The sequence below is a fragment of the Cydia fagiglandana genome, chromosome 2 (genome assembly GCF_963556715.1).
Source record: "Cydia fagiglandana chromosome 2, ilCydFagi1.1, whole genome shotgun sequence".
NCBI classification, from domain to species: domain Eukaryota; kingdom Metazoa; phylum Arthropoda; class Insecta; order Lepidoptera; family Tortricidae; genus Cydia; species Cydia fagiglandana.
This window is the reverse complement of record NC_085933.1, coordinates 6,018,908-6,041,461: the sequence shown is the minus strand read 5'-3', so window position 1 is coordinate 6,041,461 and position 22,554 is coordinate 6,018,908. Positions and strand designations below refer to the sequence as shown.

Here is a 22,554-nt window from a genome sequence, read left to right as displayed (position 1 = left end):
AGAGGGCAATCAAGATTCAATTTAGAGGGCTCTAATATCACCATTAAAATCAGAATTGGAGATTGACTCCAATTACATTTCTGATCAAATCGACCGACCGATTCCCGTCTAGACTTATAAGTTGGCTAACTTGGTATTCGATTTTGTTCTACTGAGAACTCAGTGCACCAGTTGAACGTCAAACTACACTTTATCTGTATTGTTATCTGTCAATCTTAAATCTTTGTAGATTAGTGTAGATTATTTTGCGGAATAATTAATTACAAACTGTTGTTCAGACGGTCACGCGCATGAAATCAAATGTAACTTTATCCTGAAAACGTAAGTATTTATGGTGATTATTGTGTTCCTCACAGTAAGTGTTTTTTATTTGGATATTGGACAAAGAAGTTTGTTTTCAGATGAGTGAGTCATGTGTAGAAACTCCTGAAGCGCCGGCTTGGTTATCGAAACTTGAGAGCCAACGTGAGAAGCTGAGCAAAGCCCGGCTCGGGCACGACAGCGGCGCTGGTGCTCCTTGTAATTCCTGTGGTAAGCTTGGGAGTCACTTACACTGTTGCATTCTGTTTACATATTCTTGGTTGTAAACTACGTGTTAATTAAATTACTGTTGTCCATGTTCGTTTCGTACCTGTTTTGTTTAAGTGGCAACAATTAAAGAAATGAATGTTTTGCCAGGTCCATCATGTCCTGGGCTAGACCTGCACTTCTGGCGTAAGGTGTGCCGCTCTTGCCACTGCAGTAAAGACGTGCACGACGTCCAGGACGATGACCTCTCTGGCTGGGCGCAGTTTGAGCTCCTTGGGACGGCCAAGCCCAAGAAAGCTTCAAGTGAGTAGTTAGATTAAAAAATTGTTAGTTTACACATACGTGTGATATGTGTTCACTTAGAGCACCTGTAGTCCTAAGAGCTAATTTTAACTACTTATATGTTGTTGGTAAGTTTAAGAAAAAGTTTCATTCCCAGAATGAAACTTGTTTACTTGTTTGTTTATTATCTGGAAATATCAATACAAGTTGCACATCTGTGATATAAACCTTTTATATGTTTATCTGTCGTGTCTGTACACAGTGTCGCGAGACATTGTATTTATATCTGAGTATCGTTAACCCGTGGAGCGCCCTACACAGACACGTGTGCTGGTAACTAGTATAGGAGTTCCATACTACGGTAATTCTGGGGCGCTCCAGGGGTTAATAAAGGTGTAAGCGCTTCAACAATAAGGTAGCGATGTTACGATTCGACTTCACAAATCGTTTCAAACCGATTTAGGTCTGAAGTCGACTAAATTGACGTGAGTGTTCCGTAAATCGACTTAAGATACGTTCACCCGCTCTAAACGCATCCTTTCATATTTGTTGATGCGTCACTTTCATTTGACATATTGAGGATTAAAATGTACGCAAATCGATTTCAAACCACGAAGAAAAATGTTGCCATTCACATTGCCGCCATTATTGAGTCGAGTCGAAACTTGGTATCTACAGGTAAAGTAAAATGAAACGTATTGTTTATGTTGTAAGGTTCAATTTCGCATGGGCTTAAAGCGATTGATTTGGCGGTATACTTGGATCGGTTTGGCAGTTTTGCGCCGCGTCGATTTGCTAACTCAACGATTCGCGACAATGACACGAAATCGCACGAGACCGCACGCTCTTTCCTGCTTTCTCGTATAGTGCTTTCCCGTTTTAGCTTTAGAAATTATAAAATTGTGATTTACCGCGCAACAAAACTAAAAAAATATTACAAAACTTTTAAGTCAAAATTTTTGCTGTCGATCGGATCGAACAAAGCGTAAAATTGACAATTCAATTTCCTCAACTCAAAGACTACGAAGCGGTTTGAACTACTGATACTTAAAAAGTAGAAGTTAAATCGACTTGGCTAAATCGGTTTGCAAACCGATTTGGGTTTAAATCGGAGTCGACTTATTCGGTTTGAAATTTTTTCGATTTGGCCCATCACTACAATAAGGTCCCTTTTCATAGATAACGTCACATATTCTGTCAGGATTCTTATGACCAACCACAGCAACCACAGGTTAAATGGTACCATATGGTACCAATGGTACTGACTTGACAACAATCAAATTATAATCTGGTATAATAGCAGCATTAGTCTGGTATAATAACGGTCACAGAATGGCAAGGACCTCAAGGTACCAGACACCGTGGGAGACCACAGACGAGGTCAATAGATGATATTGTCTCAATATTTGGGCCTAATTGGACCCAAGATGCAAAAGATAGGATATACTGGAAAAGATTGGAGGAGGCCTATACCCAAAAGGGGTCCTTAAATTACAAATAAAAATAAAAATTAAAAGTACTATTATACAGGGTGGAAAGGCACGACGATCCTTTCCGCAAAAGGGGGGTTGTTTAGCCTAAGCTCTATATTTTCTCCATAGAAACTATGTTAATATGAGCAACCGTTTCTAAATTATGACCTTTTAAACATCCGTGCAAAAAACTACTTTGTTGTAACCCTAACAGGTGACAGGGTCAATGAACTTACTTGTAAACAATTAGTATACGACAGGAAATTATGCTAATTTGTTTCCATCTAACCATTCTTAGGTCTGCTTACAACACGGTAAGAATCGTTGCAGGATTTTCGCTTTCTTAGTGGTTCCACTTGTTCAATACTTGAATTAAGTAGTTATTCCTTAATATTATTAACATTGTTTACAACGACAGTTCAAATTGTGACATTGACAACCACTCAAAAGTACGCAATTGTCTTATAAATATCTCTGGTTTCCTTGGCTGATAAAAAGGTTTTAGTTTCTTAATACGTTTCACAAAATTATTTTCGAATAATTGGAAACTATCTAAAATAATAAAAAAATTACAAGTAGGTTGTGTTTGATGGATTAAAGAACTTGCAAAAATGAAATACTAAGAATAAATCAAGAATAAATATTTCTTAAATACCTAACTAACAAACCTTCTTGCGTGGTAGGAAATAGACAAGACGTCTGATGTTTGAAATTAAATTGTCATTGAACTTTATTTATCTAATGTCATATTCTGCAAATAAAAATGCCGTGTTAGATGCTCGTGGTTATTTAAATCTGTTGGCTGTGTAAAAGATATGGTGTACCAAACGGAATGTGAAACTGCGGACGAAATGAGACATTAAAGGCTAATTGCTGCTTTTGACAATCTGCGAAGGAAAAATTACGAAGAGCATACCTACACTATCGCATGGGCAATGTGCGCGGGCTCGGGTGCGGGCTGCGGCGTACAACGTACATTATAAGACACCGAGGTACATTTGAACACCGTATGTAAAGAGAAGATAGTGTTAAATATTGGCAAAAAGTAATTATCTAAGAAAGTAATAAAATTGTATGTAATATTTTTGCATTAATTTGATTTATTTGTCATTTATGCGTCATTCATAGATCATTGCGATTCTGTCAACGATCGGAAAAAAGCGTAAAGACCCGAGCTTTCCCGACGGGGATCCTTAATCTAGCCATCATGTGCACATGCTATAGGGTTATCACCACAGTTAAAAAGTAGAAAATTTGGTATTTTTATTTTTTACTCAATTAACGATTCTTACCATTACCAATCTGCTCTGTATCGCTTAAACGACCTAATACTTCCGGGAAGGATCGTCGTGCCTTTCCACCCTGTATATTTAAGGAATAAAAGGCTTAATAAATAAAAAAAATAATAATAGCAGCATTTGATGGGGATGGCAGCAGGTCTTGTTGACTTCCGAAAATATTGGTCCAATAGGCATGTTGACAAGTTTCTAGAACTGTATTCATTTTATAATAATTTTTTCATTCATTCATTTCGTAATAATTACAAAAAAAAAATATTTAAAATTTTTATTCATTAATTTTAAATACTAAATAGAGCTTAATTAGTTTAGTGCTTAAAGTTTGAGCCTAAACGTTCCAAGCTGTCACGTGACGTCACGAACAGATAAATAAACAAACTGCTGCCAAAATGTCAGTCCTAGCGTAGAACAAAAGCTGTAGTATTTAATTTATCTCTCTTTCTAAAAGTTCACTATTACGTAAATATATAAGCTAAAATAATGAATAACAAGTTGCACATGTCTTATGCAGTGCCTATGTGTAAAAGAACAACAATCAAGACCCTAGAGTATAAAACAAATATTTGTTACATGATACTTACGTTGCAGTTACGGATTTTGACTTGAATGATATTGTTACTTGCGAACTATATGTATACATATTACGTTCAGCGATGATAAAACCATTTCAAAAATGAATCACAATTAGGATTGTTCATTTTTTTTAGACCCCCATTTTTATTTTATTTTCTGAAAATATAGGTTAATTTAAGATACCAATTTGAATGATTTAGTAATTCGTGGCTCGGTTGAATATTTATAATTTATTGAAAATATGAGATACGACTTCTCGTAAATTACATGTCGTCGGCTGATTAGGATAATGCACAAGCAACAACAAGCATTAAAAAAATAGTTGTCATTGTCAATTGATTGTAATGTCACCTGTCGACAATGTCAGTGTCACGTGTTTCTATAAATAACAATCGTCTGGAATGGAAAACTCGTTTATTTTGAATCATTAATTTCAAAATACCTACGCTATAAATTTGAGAAAGCTGATTCCAGAAATCTGCCTAACGCTACGTCTTACGTAGGCGAACAACGCGCGAACGCGGCGCGGCGAAAGCGGCCGCCGCCGCGCCGCGCCGCGCCGCGCCGCCTGACATTCGCGTGCAAATCGCGCCGCACCGCGTTCGCAACGAGATCGCTTACGTAGGACACTTCTATGGGCATCAAAGGATTGATTTCGCCGCGCCGCGCCGCGCCGCGTTCGCGCGTTGTTCGCCTACGTAAGACGTAGCGTTAGTTATATAATATAACTTAGTTTTATTGGAGTATGTATCCATATAGCATCCAACTCCAACCATAACTTGGCTGAAATCAAGGGAGCAAAAATACAAATGTAAGTTACCTACATCATATATATTTTAACTGATTCGATTTGTAAGAAGATTGGATTCATAAAATCGTTACAAGCGTCCATTGCTAAAGGTAGCTTAGCACCCAGTGGGTGCTTTCTACCGGCTTGTCACCATTGTTTGGATATTGTACTACATATTTATATACTACTATTGCCAACAACATGCCAATTTTGCTAATTATATCCTATTATTTCAGGTCATCGTGATTCCTATTTAGATACAGCTGTGAGATATGTAACTGCACTTGGGCCCAGAACAAAGTTGAGCATTTTGTATTGAAACGAACGTCATATTAATTATTAATCGTCGTAATACTTTACGACCGTAAATAATGCCTGGGAACAGAGTAAATAACAAACCATACACTTCTCTTCTGGATGGTCAACAAGAAGCCATCATTGTCAGATGCTCGTGCAGAACATGATAAACATACATTTAATGTAAAGTTACAATTTTTTTTTTGGAAACATACATATTTCCCAAATTAATAAAAAAGTAGGTAAACAAAAATATGTTTTATTATTCACAACTCTTTATTAAGTCTTGTCCACCATGATATCTGCAGCTTGAACTGCAACATGTACCTGGAAATTAGAAATTATATCTTTTTAAAGCAGTTTCAGGCTGAATTTTGAGTATGGCTTAGACGTGCGCGCCGCGCCGGCGCCGCCGCGCCGCGCCGCCATTCATACGCGCCGCCGCCGCCGGCTCATCCACTCGGCGCGCCGATGCACGGCCATATATATGAATTTTTCGATTTTATTTTTTTATGGCAAATCTAATGAGATTCTAACGATTTTAATGCCTGAACAAACGTGAACTAACGTCGTCCGATGAATTCACATAGTCAGGCCTATGGAACTCTCCGCGCGAGCTCGGATTTATACCTACGAATCTGCTCCCGTTCACGGTAGAAAAACAAGCCAGTTGGTTGCCACACGCGCTCACGTACGCACGTCACCGCGCGCCGCACTGTCGATTTTTACGATAGTTACAAGCTACGTAGTAGGTACCTACCTACTATTGAATTTCTTTAATTAAACATGTAATGTTTATTATGTATGACAAATGTATAGTTTTAGATATCTATCTATTTGAAATAGGTAGCAAATTTTTAATTTATTTTGGTAAATGTTTATTTTAACGACAGTAAGTTAACTTTACACCGGAAAGTGCCAACTTATTTTTACTCTGGTTAACTTATAATTAATTACCTGTATTCATGGGGTTTCTATTATTTTTCTTTATTGTGTAACATTAATCTCTATGTGGTTTTAAATAACACGAAGTTTTAATACTAATTCTTGCTGGGATTATTGCGCGGTTTATAAAACGGCGTAAACACTGCGGTTACTGCAGGGACATATGACCTTTTAAAATGACTATTTCGCAAACACTAACGCATAATCGGAATATTAGGTATAATTTAAGATTTAGCTTTCCTTTTATTTCACTCCGCTGTTTAAGTAGGTATTTATTTATCATTTCTAAGTGTCAGCAACCCTAGTGTTGTGCCGGTGCGCGCGGTGCGGGGAGCGGCGCGTTGAAGGTCACTCCATTGTATTTTTGTGTAGGTATCAAAACGGTAGGTATTTGCGTTTTGTTTGAGAGATAAGTATCTGTTCGTAAGAACTATTTTATAATCTGGGACATACCTAGTTAATTTGGCTGATTTCGGGGTGGGGTGGTTAGCGTGAAGACAGGCACCCCACTTTGAAAAAATTAAAAAAAATTAAGGAATCGGGGCCCTAACGATTCTAATGCCTGAACAATCATGAACTAACGAATATCTTGCTATCTAGACCAAAAAAAACTTACAAAAAGTGGTTTGGGGTGGCTAGCCGGAAGACAGCCACCCCCCTTTTGTTTAAAAAAAAATGTATGTTAGAATCGGGGATATGTACAAGAACAGCGTGTGCGTAAGTATAATGCTAGTGAAAAACTATAGATAGTTAATTTTTGCAGTTTTTAGTAGGTAATACCTAAATGAAAAAACTTGCCACACGCCGGCGCCGCCGCGCCGCGCCGACCAAAAAAGCCGGCGCGCCGCCGCCGGCAAATTTTAGGTCGGCGCGCACGTCTAGTATGGCTATGTATTCTTGTATATTCCTTCTTTCTAGTAGGCACCATCTCTGTTTAAACGTAACGGTTTGCCTTTAGATACTCTGGCTACATTACCACAGAAAATAAATAGATACCACGACCCTACCAATAAAGTGAGCTTTTAAATACTTAATTGTAGTAAATTAATATTAATTTTATACTTACATCGACGTGATTCTCACAGCAATACTGTGTGTAACACGTGAAGTAGGTAGGTATTCCAAGTTTAATTCACGGCACCATCTTTCACGTCGTAGGTCTTCGTGGATTGGAACTATTATTTTTGTGAATCATTCCCACACATAGGAACAAGGTTTTTGATATATTATTAAGCAATGAAATCTACTGTTTAGGTATTAATTATAAATCAAATTGTAACAAACAAGCGCAGCGGTTTAACTGAAAAATTTTGTTATGACAATCGATGACAATGATAACTTTGACAATACGTGAGTGACGGATTTATTTACTATGGTTCGATAACTTTTATTATGCAATGACTTTACATTCAGCCCAGGAGAAGGTCAAACTAAGGTCATAAGGATATTTGTTGAAATATCTTCAATCCTCAATTATTATATCGCAGCAAATGTCGGAAACTGTTTAAAAACCTTATATCCCGAAATGGTTTTCGAAATAGAACATTTGAAAAAAAATGAACAATCCTAATTACTGATTTCACACAAAAACACTTACAGTTACAATTTAAAATGAATTATTATGATCCAACTAAAATAGTGAGCGCAAATATAGTGGGCCCAGATATAACTTTTCAAATTTATTTATTTTTGTTTCCGACAGCCAATATGGCGATGATAGTTCCATTCAGCATATATCATGTAATAATATTTTCTCAAACATGCAATGAAATATTGATGTTATGTTCCTTATAATAGGCTGCGAAGTATGACGTTTCAGGTGCGGCTAGGACAAAAGATCGTTAATGGAATTTCATACACATCTTACAGGCCTAGGCCGGCAAAGTCCTCTTTTTTAATTTTCATTTCACAGATATTTGTGACACAGCATCGTGGCATTCATCCATTAAAAAAACCGGGCAAGTGCGAGTCGGACTCGCGCACGAAGGGTTCCGTACCATAATGCAAAAAAAAAAAAACAAAAAAAAGCAAGAAAAAAAACGGTCACCCATCCAAGTACTGACCCCTCCCGACGTTGCTTAACTTTGGTCAAAAATCACGTTTGTTGTATGGGAGCCCCATTTAAATCTTTATTTTATTCTGTTTTTAGTATTTGTTGTTATAGCGGCAACAGAAATACATCATCTGTGAAAATTTCAACTGTCTAGCTATCACGGTTCGTGAGATACAGCCTGGTGACAGACGGACGGACGGACGGACGGACGGACGGACAGCGAAGTCTTAGTAATAGGGTCCCGTTTTACCCTTTGGGTACGGAACCCTAAAAAACTAGAGGCAGTATTTGCTTTATTTATTATTTATTTATTTTATTGATCAAATAAGTAACACAGCATTACAGTATAAAACCAAGGCACTGTGAAACTACAAAGTAAAAGAAAAGACAAAGAAAAACAATACACATAAAAAATTAAATTAACTAAACATTAGATTTGGGCGACGACGTAACGGCGTGGCTCCGTAGCGTCGTCTGACTCGGCGTAGGGTTCGGCAGGTTGCCCCGGAACCGCCGAAACACCTCACCCTTCGGCCAGAAGTCCGCGCTTGCGATGGTGTCCTGCAGCGACCGCGGCACGCGCACCACAAATGAACTGAAGTGCACATAGTGACGCGACTGTAGCTGGTGCACCCTCAGCGTGAAGCCAGTCTTCCGGCGGACGTACTCCACCACCTCGTCGGCCACGGCGGAGTAATGTAAGCGTGACACGTATAGCGCCTTACTCGGTGTCGCAACTCGTAGGCCAGAATTAACCGGCTCCGCAGTGCCACACAGAGTCTTACGAGGCGCCCTGCGCGCCTTGCGTTTCCTTTCCACCAGTGTGAATCCCTCCTTATCCACATCGGTGCGGGAGGACTTCTCCTTAAGTGGAGCCCGTGCTTCATTCACCTTAACAGGCAAGTTGACCCGGTTAGCTGCGACAGGCTGACCGGCGACGTCAGCATATGCACGCTGACGTGACTTCGAGGTGACAGGGGGCGGTCGCACGCGCGGGGGGCGCGGGGGCGGTCGCACGCGCGTGGGGCGCGCGGGCGGTGCAGCGGCGCGTGCGGCACATTTTACCGTGTCAGCAACACACAAACTAACCGACTCAACATGAGTGTCAGGTCGATGATCGTTCTTGAAATTTATGGTTCGTAATGACACTGCCACTACGCCTATAAAAAAAAACAAAAAACAATGTTTGCTATAATTTGCAGTTTTATTTGTATAAAATCAACATGAACTTAATAAATAATACATTCTATAATTTTATAATTTTAAATTATAAATTTAACTACACAAATAAAAACATTTATAATATTTCATCTAAACGTTTGCGGTAAAAAGGTCTACTCAAACACGCGTAGTTATATTTTTTTAATTGTTATGGAGGTAAAGTTGAAAAATATTCATTCTGTTTTATTGGATTTGTGGTGCGTTGTTGATTTTTTGACTTCAATATGAGTTCCGACGAAATAATGAAATTAATATTAATTGTAATCGTAGGTGTTGGAATTGGCAGCGTAAGCAGAATTGATTTTAAATAACTTGCTGCCTCTGCCGCCAAGTCAAAGACGAAGTATGTATATGGTTGTTTATGGCAATTTTATTATTTGAGAAACTAAGAAAAATTGCTTACAGTTTATTAGAAACAGTTTTGTGGCATATTTTAAATGAATGTAACTACAAATTCGCCAACAGTGTGGAAATTATACTTAATTATTATAATTATACTTTACTCCATGCATAAAGCAACGATTTATGTGAAACATGATATCAAAATGAAAGACTATGTAAATTTATGTGACGAAAACGACAGTTAGACGGATACAAGGCGAAAAAATCAAAGATATATGAAAATATACGGGTAGTAAAAATACACGACTCGTGTAAAACATACGCGTGATAATGATATAGGTACGTGTTGGTTATATTTTGGGTGTAGTTTACTTTTAGTTTTTTCTATAAATAAAACTTGGGTTTCGTGGATTTTTTATTTTATTTATTTCATTGCATGTTTGAGAAAAGCACTATACATACCTCGGCGGGAAATGGGGTTGCCCGCGCTCAGACCTATCCGGCCTCGCTTCGCTCGGCCGTCTATATGTCTTCGGCCGGCAACCCCTTTCGTCCCGGCCTCTGTAGTAATATACTATTTTTGTACGTAATAAATGCCTATTGTCGAAATAAAAAATACATACAGTTTTTGAACATCCAAACTCTTTGGCGGTCTCGTATGGATTACGATCAGGTTTGACGACTAGTCTGTGGTGATTCTCATGTCATTACGTCACGCTCTCCGATTGGCGTTTGCAGTCACGTGATACTGGGCATTATTTTAAATACTTTTGATTATTTTTAATTAATTTATTACGCATATTTACACTTGCAAAATATGATTTTCAGCATTCTAATATTCCGCTATGGTATAAACATAACAAGTTATATATTCGCGATTCATGTCAACATGCCTATATTGCTAAAGTAGGAGATGTGTGGAAGAATGATAGGGAGGGCTTTGCCCAATAATAGGATATTACAGGCTAATAAAAGGAAAACAATAATAGAGTTAAATAATCCCGTGGAAGCTAGACCACATGTGGAAATTCAATGGTTTACCAAAACCACAATAAACATTCCTAGTCCTAATTATAAAAAGTTTTTCCCCATATTACTAAAACATTAATTTTAATAGATTTGCTATCTACATTTCCTGTATTTTATGGTTTTCCACTTTTGTTTTTTTTTTCCTGTACCTAACTGATCTATAATATGTTCAATCAAGCCTTCTTGGTTATTTAGTAGTAATAATATCAAACTATTACCTTTCAATGTACTCTACTTTTCTTGAATATTTATGTTGTTGTACTATTTTCCATATGTTCTTCTGGTAAATAAGTACAAAATAAGAGTTTCATTCTTATTTCATGTCATTGTTCTTTTGCAGTGCCCCTTATCAAGATTCGTGGAGTGACAGACAAGCCTGTTAAACTTGACTGGGTGCCTCCAAATGCTTCTACTGAGTTGGTATGTTCCCTCTAAACTTGGTATAAATTTATTAAAATTGGTAATGGATAATGGCAATATCATATTATTTTACAATTTCATGGAATGCTCCTATTCCATATGGCTAGTAGAGATGGGCCGAATATGGATTTTGCCGAATACTCGGCCGAATATTTGGAGTTTTTTTTCAGTAACAAAGCTTAAAAAATAATTGAAACTAAAAAAAATCAAATACACAAAATAAAATGTGTTTGTACAGGACAGCTCGTGGGATACTATATCACTTCATAGTACAGGACAGCTCGTGGGATACTATATCACTTCATACTTGTTATAAAATTAAATACCTTAACAATTATCTTCTGGAGTTTCAGGACATCCAATGCTGATGATAAAATATATATCAGTAACTTTGACGTAAATTCGAGATGACGTTGATATTTGGTTCATCCTTATCAATGGAATGGAAGTACCTAGCCATATCATATCTGAGATTCTGAGCATATCTCTTGGAATTATAAAGAATATTATATACATACAATACTATCCCCTAACCGTTCAGAGGATATTTATTTTGACAAATCAGAATTGCATTTGTCGTGGCAAGTTTTAATTAAATGTGATGTGAAAGTTGCAATAATTGTTATCATATTGCTTTATGAATAAAATATGTAAAATATTTGCTATTTTAGAAGCAATTGCGGTCATACAATCTTACTCTCCGATCCGATCTTACCCGGGTATACTTAATGCACTTGGTAATGGAGAACTGATGGTATGGTAGGTATATTATGATATACTAAACAGCTGTGATGATGGGGAAGCCCAGGGAAAGAAAAAAAAAAGATGGTGCTCTTCTAGATTTCTTACAATAAGCTGATATCCATATTCCGATGCACGCATCGTGCGCGGAAGGAGCGAGATCCTAATCTGCGTGTTTATTTGTATTTTAACCCTTTACCAGGCTGACAGTTCACAGATGACAATCGAATCTTACTGATCGAAAATTGAACACATGTTTGAAGTAGGTACCGTCGTAATTATGTAATTATGTTGTGAGAGAGGTGAGAAAGATATATCCCTTAGCCTGGTAAAGGGTTAACAAAAAAAACTATTATCAAATTATAAACTTCTTAATCTTATGCACCTTTCAGTCTTAAATGTTATAGTATGTTCACCACGTGCCACCAGGTGTCGGAGTACATGTCGTGCCTGGGCTCGCTGGCGCCGGTGTCCGGGTCGGAGGCGGCCCGGCGGCGCCGCGCGCAGCTCCGCACGCAGCTGCCGCCGCACGACGTGGCGCCCGCCATCCGCAACCACGCCACCGACCAGGAGAAGTCCGAGCACACGGTCAGTATCTCATGGCTCCTCTACGCTATCGGCGATGATAGACCAGGGGTCTCCAAACTTTTTTTCTCAAAAATGGACGGCAAAATCGACTTTGCCATCTAAAAAATAGGTCGCGAAGCGCTTAGTTAATGGTCAGTCAAAAATTAAAAAGTTAAAAACGTTGCAGTCTCGATTTTGGGACTGCAATGTTGCATACAAATCCCATTATTTGTCGAGTTCCAAACTTTTTAAAAGTTGAAATGGCCATATCAATTGAAGGCACAGGCCCATTAAACAGCCAAATAGATGATTAGTACCGCGACTATTTAGTTGTCTCAAATAGGTTAGCGTATTTTCGGCAGAAAAATACACTTCTATTTTTTTATTAAAAAAATAAAAAGGTGGCAAGGGCTCTCTTCTGTGAAAATATATACGTAACAACGTTGCTTTTGTAAAATATTTCTATGATATTTATATTTCTTGCACCATTTTTGAGACAAGCACTATATATGACTCGGCTGGAAGGCTATTTGCTGGCTTCGGATTCGATTAAACGGACTCCCAAGGTCGTCCGTTTAAAACGAATCCTCAGCCTGCAAGTAGCTCCTTCCGAGCCTCGACAATAATGTACTATTACCTGAAGGCCATATTGCCCCTCAGAAACTTTTACGCGGGCCAGCACCGGGGGACTGACAGACACCCTGTCCGGTTGCTGCTGTTAGGACCAGTTCCACTCTGAATTAATGCTGAACCCCTGGAGCCTGGCTCCCGCGGGCCGGACAGTGGGCACTCGCTTTGGGTGTTGTCGGGCCGGATTGGAACACGTCGCGGGCCGCGTTTTGGAGACCCCTGTGATAGACGATGACTAGCAGGGACGATAGTATAGAGGGCACCTTCGGCAGTCCACGCCAGGCATCGTCTATCATCGCCAGACCCGTGAGTTTGTCGGTTTTTTGGGCACGCATCAAAGGGAATCGCCGGGTGGTTGCATTGTACAGGCGATCATGCGGATGCTTGCACGATGATCTTGCCGATGATACTATTAACAATCATCGCCGATAGGTGTGCTACTCTGCAGCGGCGCCACCATAACGAATACCAATGAATTATATGGTGAAATGATGTACCTAAAAGGTACATCATGTACATATAATGTTTATGGCTGTACCTGTGATAAGAAACGAAATAATCGGCATTGAAAGTGGCGCCGCTGGGGAGCATACTCCCCAGCGGCGCCACACAGTACTCATAGATAGAAATGATATTAGCTATTTTTTTCTTATGTAAATTGATGTACTAATGCTGTTTATTACGTACCTACTGAAAAAAAGAATCATTTTGCATTGATTAGTGATTTTATTTACATTTTAATTCCGCATTCCGCCTAATCGGTATGAGTTGTAAGAGAGGCGCGCGGGTGAGCGAGATAGAGATAGAAATTCTTTCTGCGGGACCGCGCTCCCGCGGCCCACTCCTGTTTTCAACAATAAATATTTTTGTTTTTGCTTTTGTTATGTTTCTGTGTCTATACTTCTGTATCAAAAGTAAAATTAGATATACATATTAAGTATGTTGTATTTTCTATGTTTAAAAGTATACACCGTGTTTTTATTGAATTCCGTTAACTTCGGGGTATGGTTAAGAACGTTTAAGAGAACTAAATGGCATAGTTAATTAAAAAAATATATTTTTTTGTTTTTTTTTACATTTTTCTTTAAGTTTAAGCAGTAATTAAATGTAGCATATATAGCGTTGTTATAACACGGGCATTACATTTAACTCAACCAAACAATTGAAATCTGTGACATATCAATGTCATGTCGAACATCGGTCGACCGAGATTGTACTTATAGCTGGTTTGTTAGTGCACACCGTTGTATGGGACCTTGTACTTTGTGACTATGCGCTGAAACTTGGGCACTTGATTCTTAGCTGGTCTTGAGCAGATACAGACCGGGAGCCACGTCTCATTTAGTGGGGGGGGAGGGGGGAAGCTCGACGCCGCCACGCTTCACTTGGAGCAACATTTCTCTAAAACTGTACCTATTAGGGCATGTGATATATAATTTTCGGATAAATTAAGGATGAGGAATCTATTTTTGGAACCAAAACAATGCACTTTCTAACAAAAAAAAAACATAAAGTAGAAAAGACAAAAAACGTATCTTTGATTTTTTCATAATTACCAATTTTTTTTTAAAGTGTAGTAGGAATCTGAAAACAAAAAATATAATTATAAAGCTACACTTATTACGTTTAAGAAAATAGTTTATTACACAAAACTGTTGTTACATGAGAGATAAAAAATAATATTAAGCGTGGTCAGAGTGATCTCAATACAACATATTATTAATGTGGGAAAGTTACTTATAATTTGTTCTACAATCGTTTATATTTTTAGTATTTCGTAAATAATTTTCGTTTTAAAAACTTGTTATTTAAATGTACAGCGAACTAAATAATTTAAATAAATTTTCGGTTACTGATGAAGTTAAAGTGACGTCACAAAGTTTGTGTCTCCCCCCTCCCCCATGTCACAATATGTCACATTTTCTTGACCCCCTCCCTCCCCCTAAACGTGTGACGTAATTAATGGATGACCCCTTTTTAGTCATTCGTAAATAACTCTTAAAGGATGGCCAATAGCTTTTTCGCTAGGATAAATATTTAAAAAGGGGACCTTAGAATTTATTTTCTCACTTTAATATCGTTTTTAATATTGATCCTAGCGAAAAAGTTTTAAAGACCTTTTTTGTAGGAACTTTTATGCTAATTATTCATGTAGGTAGGTTGTGTAGCTCTATAACTATATTTTTTGTTTCCAGATTCCTACTACACTTTAAAAAATAATTGGTAAATATGAATAAATCAAAGATACATTTTTTTGTCTTTTCTACATTGTTTTTTTTGTTAGTATGTGCATTGTTTTGGTTCCAAAAATAGATTCCTCATCCTTAATTAATCCGAAAATGATATATCACATGCCCTAATAGGTATAGTTTTAGAGAAATGTTGCTCCAAGTGAAGCGCGGCTGCGTCGAACTTCCCCCCTCCCCCCCACTAAATGAGACGTGGCTCTTGAGGTCTCCCGGTCTGTATCTGCTCAAGACCAGCTAACAATCAACTGTGCCAAGTTTCAGCGCATAGTCACAAAGTGCAAGGTCCCCATACAACGGTGTGCACTAACAAACCAGCTATAAGTACAATCTCGGTCGACCGATGTTCGACATGACATTGATATGTCACAAATTTCAATTGTTTGGTTGAGTTAAATGTAATGCCCGTGTTATAACAACGCTATATGCTACATTTAATTACTGCTTAAACTTAAAAAAAAATCTAAAAAAAACAAAAAAAAAAATTTAATTAACTATGCCATTTAGTTCTCTTAAACCTACTTAACCATACCCCGAAGTTAACGGAATTCAATAAAAACACGGTGTATAATTTTAAACATAGAAAATACAACATACTTAATATGTATATCTAATTTTACTTTTGATACAGAAGTACAGACACAGAAACATAACGAAAGCAAAAACAAAAATATTTATTGTTGAAAACAGGAGTGGGCCGCGGGAGCGCGGTCCCGCAAGAAGAATTTCTATCTCTATCTCGCTCACCCGCGCGCCTCTCTTACAACTCATACCGTTTAGGCGGAATGCGGAATTAAAATGTAAATAAAATCACTAATCAATGCAAAATGATTCTTTTTTTCAGTAGGTACGTAATAAACAGCATTACTACATCAATTTACATAAGAAAAAATAGCTAATATCATTTCTATCTATGAGTACTGTGTGGCGCCGCTGGGGAGTATGCTCCCCAGCGGCGCCACTTTCAATGCCGATTATTTCGTTTCCTATCACAGGTACAGCCATAAACATTATATGTACATGATGTACCTTTTAGGTACATCATTTCACCATATAATTCATTGGTATTCGTTATGGTGGCGCCGCTGCAGAGTAGCACACGCCGATAGTGTAGAGGTGGCATCAGGGGAATAATACTATAGAGCTTACTAGAGGAAAGGGGATAGATGACCGAACGAGATGATCTTATGGAACTTTCAGTAAAAGTAGCAGAGAAAACGCTATTGTTGTTTGGCCGTAGACGTATAAATATTTGTCGTTCTCCACTAAAGCTTTATGGGCAACAATGAACCCGATTAAATTACGCCATCCGCAAAATTGCATGGCCACTTTTTAGGGTTCCGTACCCAAAGGGTAAAACGGGACCCTATTACTAAGACTTCGCTGTCCGTCCGTCCGTCCGTCCCTCCGTCCGTCCGTCTGTCACCAGGCTGTATCTCACGAACCGTTGTCCGTTTTTTAAATGAACTCATCCATAATTTGTCCATGGAATTTTACAGTTTGCTGTACACGGTGTGCGCAGTTCCGTATGCGTTTCCGTGCTCGTCAAAAATAAATGCTGTCAACTAGGCCATATGCTGTAATGCCTGTAATCCACCGCAATTCTCTAAATGTTCATACGTCTTAACGGTCTTAAATTATGCAATATCAATTAAAATAGCAGACATTCAAGAGTGCGGTCCTAATGGGCATACATTTGGATACTGGTATTGTAAGTGTACTCTACGACTAAAGCTAAAATTAAAATTACATTGTTTTCAGGAATACATTACGCGCATCAAAGAGAATGTCGTCGGTATGGGTAACGTGGTCAGAGTGGGGCCTCTTCAGAGCGGCGAAATTTACTCAGTCGAGAACAGCAAGTCCCACTCCGGTACCAAGTCCTACGCTCTGCCTTTGAAGATATCCAACGTTTCCAGGGGCGTGAAGTACAACATAGTTCCGAAGAATGCTTCAGACAAGAAACTGGTTCTTGACTCACAGGGAAATGTTGTCAGCAGCGCTGCCAACTTGCCGGACTACAAAAATAGCCCGATTCTCAGTCACGTCGTTAAAGACAAGCTCAACGTGATGCGTATCGAGTCTGACAGAATCAAAAGTGCTATCGAGCATGGCCCTGTCTACGATAAACTACTTAAAAGCCTGAACGACTTAAACATTCCTGTCACAAATGATGTCTACTTACACCCTATCAAACTCTTCCGTGAAGAGTACAATAAAAATCCTCAGTTTAAGGAGGAGACCAACGAGTTTGCCAAGGCTCTCGGCGCTCACGCCATGCCGGACCTCTGGCCGACCAGTAATAACAACGTTCTGGGCACCGCCAAGATGCTGGACAGCAGGCTCCAAAAGGGAACTATTTTCGCTCCCAACGGAGAGATTTGGAGCTGGAAGCACGAACCCACCACTCCCGAGCACAGCGGCACAATTTGCTCTACGAAGATCAATCCCCAGTATTCTACAACTACTAAACCGCCTAATCAGGTGGAGCCTCAGCAGACGGCTCCTTTGAGGGACTATCTTAGGAGCCAGTCGGAAGAAGACACGCCGCCGCCTCCGCTGCCCAACTACAGCACCTACCCGGGAGGCGCGCCGCCGCCGGCCGCGGCCGCGGACTGGAACAACCCTCCCGCCGGCAGCGGCGCTCCCGACAACATGAGCTATCAAGTCTCACCGCAAGACAGCCTATATGGCGAACAAATAGATCCAATAATTGATCAGCTCTCTGAGATGACTCTGAGCCCTGCCGAGATGGAATTCAACAGGAAACTCTACAACGAGGGGGTGCCGTGTCAACGCTGCAAGAAGTCTATGTTCGCTGGCGAAGTCGCCGTGAAGGCGGAGAGGGCCGGTCAAGAGGCTATCTGGCATCCCCAATGCTTCACTTGTAGTAAATGTGGCGAGCTGCTGGCGGATCTCGTCTACTTCTTCTACAAAGACGAAATTTACTGCGCCAGGGATTTGGCTAACGTGCTAGAGATTCCCCGCTGCGCCGGCTGCGACGAGCTGATATTCACGCGGCCGTACACCGCGGCGGAGGGCCGCGCGTTCCACGTGCAACATTTCTGTTGCTACCACTGCGACGCGCCACTCGGCGGGAAGAAGTATGTGCCCGATGACAAGACAGGTTTACCCATTTGCTTGTCGTGCTATGATCAGTTCTACGCGGAGCGCTGCCGTGCATGCGGCGGCGTTATTGGGCCCGAGCAGCAGGGGGTGTCGTGGAGTAACATGCACTGGCACGCAGACTGCTTCATATGTTCGGGAAGAATGTGCGGAAAGAGCCTCTTGAGTGGGCGGTTTGTCGTCAAACAGGAGATGCCCTTCTGCAGCGTTCCATGTGTTCAGAGTAGGGTTAAATAGACTTAAATACTACATCGGAGATTTTATATGCCAATGTATAGATAGGTATTTTTACATGACATTTAAAATTACTCATAAGATATTATTTATGTGTGATGCAATATTACTGGGGCCAATTATATGATATACAATGTAAAATTATATCTTTTTTATAAAGGGTTTTTACTGTAGAAGTATTATTATACATAATATTGTGTAGGAGATGATCATTATCAAATATCAACCTATTGGGTGTACTAAAGTAAGACATGTAAGTTTTTTAAAACAAGTTGCATAATTTACACTTAATATATTTTTGTATTGCATTTTAAGGTAATTGACTGCCTAATGAAGTGTATAGTGACACTGATTACTATAAAGCTGGGTATTCATCTAGCAAGCAACTAGATATAAAATTGTCAATTACATATTTGTAACAGTAAGCAAGCAGTCGTAACAGCTTTCGCTGTTGGGTATCTTGTGATGTTTAGACAAAGTATTCTAAAGCCATGGCAATCTATGTGATAGATAGTGATATAAGAGAAACTTCATATTATTATCAATCTTATCATTCCTTGAAAAGTGCCATTGTGAGGTATTTATGAATGTTTTGGGAAGTACAATAAAATATATATATATTAATTCTGCATTTTATTATCATTCTGCATTTCTAGCGCAATTCCAACTGAACCTCGGCTAGTCAATGTCCACCTAAGCTAAACGCTAAAAACCTGCCCCAATGTCCACCATTGTGCATTCCGATAAGGTTCATGATGACGCTCCACACACAGTAGGTGTTGGTGGAGCGTCATCAATTAACTTTAGTTTGGGGGGATTTGCTTTAATGTCCTCAGGACTTAAAGAGAGGGGATTTTACCAAACAAGGATTGTCAATCTTGAATCTTCATTTGAGCAAATTAGACGTGTAAGCACATGATCCTAAAAGTAAAAGCTTACCCTTTCACATGGCTATGGTGTAGGTGTGGCACATGAAGAGTTAACCAAGCCCTAATTAATAATTTTATTTGATGCCGCCCCTATGGATAAAATGTCATCATTACATGGGAGTTGGGTGTATTAGGGATGGGGTAGAGGAGGATACCCAAACTGCCCAGGACCGGAGTCAGTGGAAGAAAATGACTCCTCCCTACCCTTCGAGACTTGAGCCCTACACCCCAGCAGAGGATGAAAAGAACTACATAGTTGCAGCCATATTGCTAATTGAAGAGAGTGAGTACCTATAAAACTGAATAAATATCACTAAAGGTAATAATTTAAAACTCCAGGAAGTAATTGTTAATACTAAGCATATATTTCGATATAAAATACATTTGCAGTGCGTAATATTAGAGGAGAGTAGAGAAATAGCATTACTTATAGGAGTTATAGGTTAATTCATCAAGCTTTGACTTTGAGTTTTCCCATATCGTTTCTCAATTTATTAACATTCTCCTGGAGTGCTTCCTGCTTGTTCTCTAGTGCTGAAATGTGACCGTCAGTTCTCTTGATCTCCTTTGTGATAAACTCCATTCGTTTTGCGACATTCTGTTTCGCTTCTTCCAAATCCTGCTTGACTAACACCGGCCCGATCAACTTGTAGACTTCAGCATCCTTCTTGAGCAGCAACAGTTCTTCCTTGACCGCTTTATTTTCATTTAACTGGCTGTCTAACTGTTGTTTCTGGGAAACCGCCTTATGATATTCCTTTTGGACGCTGGTGATCATCTCCACCTCCTTCTGAAGTTTCTTTTGTATTTCCTCAGTCATTGTGATGTAAAAATTGGTTTAAAGTTGTATAAAGTTAATAGTTAACTTTCCAATGAAATTAAACAGCTAATTTCTTAATTTGACTGGAGGTTTTGAGGTTATTTTAACCAAAATGACAGTGACATTTGAGCAGTGCTTTTAAAACTATTCGGCACCCGTTTAAAAAGGCAAAACACAGGAGAGCTATCCCAAAAATATACTCAGGCAAAACCTATACTCAAACACACTCTCTTTGTCAGAAGAAAAAGGCGCGAAATTCAAATTCAACCCAGGATCTCTTGGCACGCGTCACAACGAGCAGGGCTGCCAGATCGTATAATAGGCTACGAAATTCGTATAATGAAATTATTTTCGTATACATGTCGTATAGTTGGTCAATCGGTATAATTGGATACGAAAAAAACACCGATGTTAAACTACTGTCAATGCTTAAAAAAACAGTGGTGCAATACTGTTATACGATTTAATGGAACGGCAACTACTTAAATACACGTCAACGCGGGCTATAACCGCGAAAATCCAAGTGCGCAAATTGCGGGCATCTTTATCTGTCACTCTTATTACGCTGTCATTGGAGTAAAAGAGAAAGATCCCCGCAATTTGGGGGCTTACCGCAAAAACCGAAATTCACCAGTTATTAAAAAATCGATTTAAAATAATAGTTTTTTTTATACTCGTATAATGCAATCGAATTTCGTATAATTGCGGGCACAGGATCGCATAATCAAGATTTATGTACTGGCAGCCCTGACGACGAGTTTCTTATTGCTATGTCGAGGTATAATGTCGATATAATGGCGATCAACGTGACATGGCTGCGCGCTGGCGAGGAAGGCCGCGCGCCCACTAAGAAAATGTCGGAGTTTCTAAACTATATGAATCTTACACAACATGTAGCTCAGCCAACTCACTTCACGAATCACAGTGAAACATTAATTGATGTTATCTGTTCCAACATGCGCGTAAGCAATATGAACGTAAATTATATTCCAACTCTAAGTAGTCACGCGTTCCTCACGTGTGAAATACACGTAAAAAAACAACGAATCCCTCGCAGACTTTTGACTTACAGACCACTCAAGGATATTGTACAGGATAATTTAAATTGTGACATATATACACTCTTTGGGGTTGCATAATCTTTTGACCGGAAATGTGAATGACATGGTCAAGCAATTTAACCATGGCTTACTCATGTTATTCAACATTCATGCACCTGTCAGACGAACATACGTAAAAGACTGCTCGTACCCATGGATCACATACACCATTAAGGAAATGATGAAAACACGCGACGAAGCTTATTCCAGATATAGACTGACCAAACTTGACTCTCATAAAACGTACTATAAAGAGCTAAAAAATATAGTCAACGCAGCATTGCAAAATGAAAAAACCGCCTATTTCAATCACAATATCAATATTATAAAAAATCCCCGCAATCTATGGAAGAACATTAAACAAAACGTGGCTAACTTTAAGAAAACTGATTATCAATTACCTAAATCTCTTTGTAATGCTGACAAAATAAATGAACACTTTTTGAAGCTCCCAATCACTCATGGCATTAGCATATCGAATCTGACATACTTTGAATTTCACAAATTTGGCAATAATATTTTTAAATTAGAGCCCGTTAATTAATTAACAATATTTAATATAATTAAAAAAATTGGCACCAATGCACAGGGCAACGACGGACTCAACATAAATATGATATCAACGACTCTACCAACAACACTATCTACAATAACTGCCATAGTCAACAAATCTCTAGAGACTGGAATATTCCCTGACGAGTGGAAAGTAGCGGTTGTCAAACCCATTCCAAAAACCCCAAACCCTAATGAATTCAAAGAACTTCGCCCAATTAGCATACTACCAGTTTTATCAAAAGTATTAGAAAAAACCGGGCAAGTGCGAGTCGGACTCGCGCACGAAGGGTTCCGTACCATAAAGCAAAAAAAAAACCGAAAAAAATGCAAAAAGAAAACAGTCACCCATCCAAGTA

General features: G+C 39.0%; 2 protein-coding genes across 2 annotated transcripts; one reads left to right on the top strand and one right to left on the bottom strand.

The window, feature by feature from the left end:
* Window positions 1-206: 206 nt before the first annotated feature.
* Window positions 207-19,418, top strand: LOC134674737 (testin). Its single transcript, XM_063532866.1, has 6 exons — window positions 207-321; window positions 402-531; window positions 679-831; window positions 11,171-11,250; window positions 12,421-12,579; window positions 17,196-19,418. Exons 2-6 carry the CDS (start codon window positions 402-404, stop codon window positions 18,795-18,797), a joined length of 2,124 nt encoding a protein of 707 aa, XP_063388936.1. The 5' UTR covers window positions 207-321; the 3' UTR covers window positions 18,798-19,418.
* Window positions 19,419-20,066: 648 nt separating this feature from the next.
* LOC134679596 (prefoldin subunit 6) lies at window positions 20,067-20,645 on the bottom strand. The gene has a single exon (XM_063538548.1). It carries the CDS (start codon window positions 20,541-20,543, stop codon window positions 20,175-20,177), a length of 369 nt encoding a protein of 122 aa, XP_063394618.1. The 5' UTR covers window positions 20,544-20,645; the 3' UTR covers window positions 20,067-20,174.
* Between the last annotated feature and the right edge of the window lie 1,909 nt (window positions 20,646-22,554).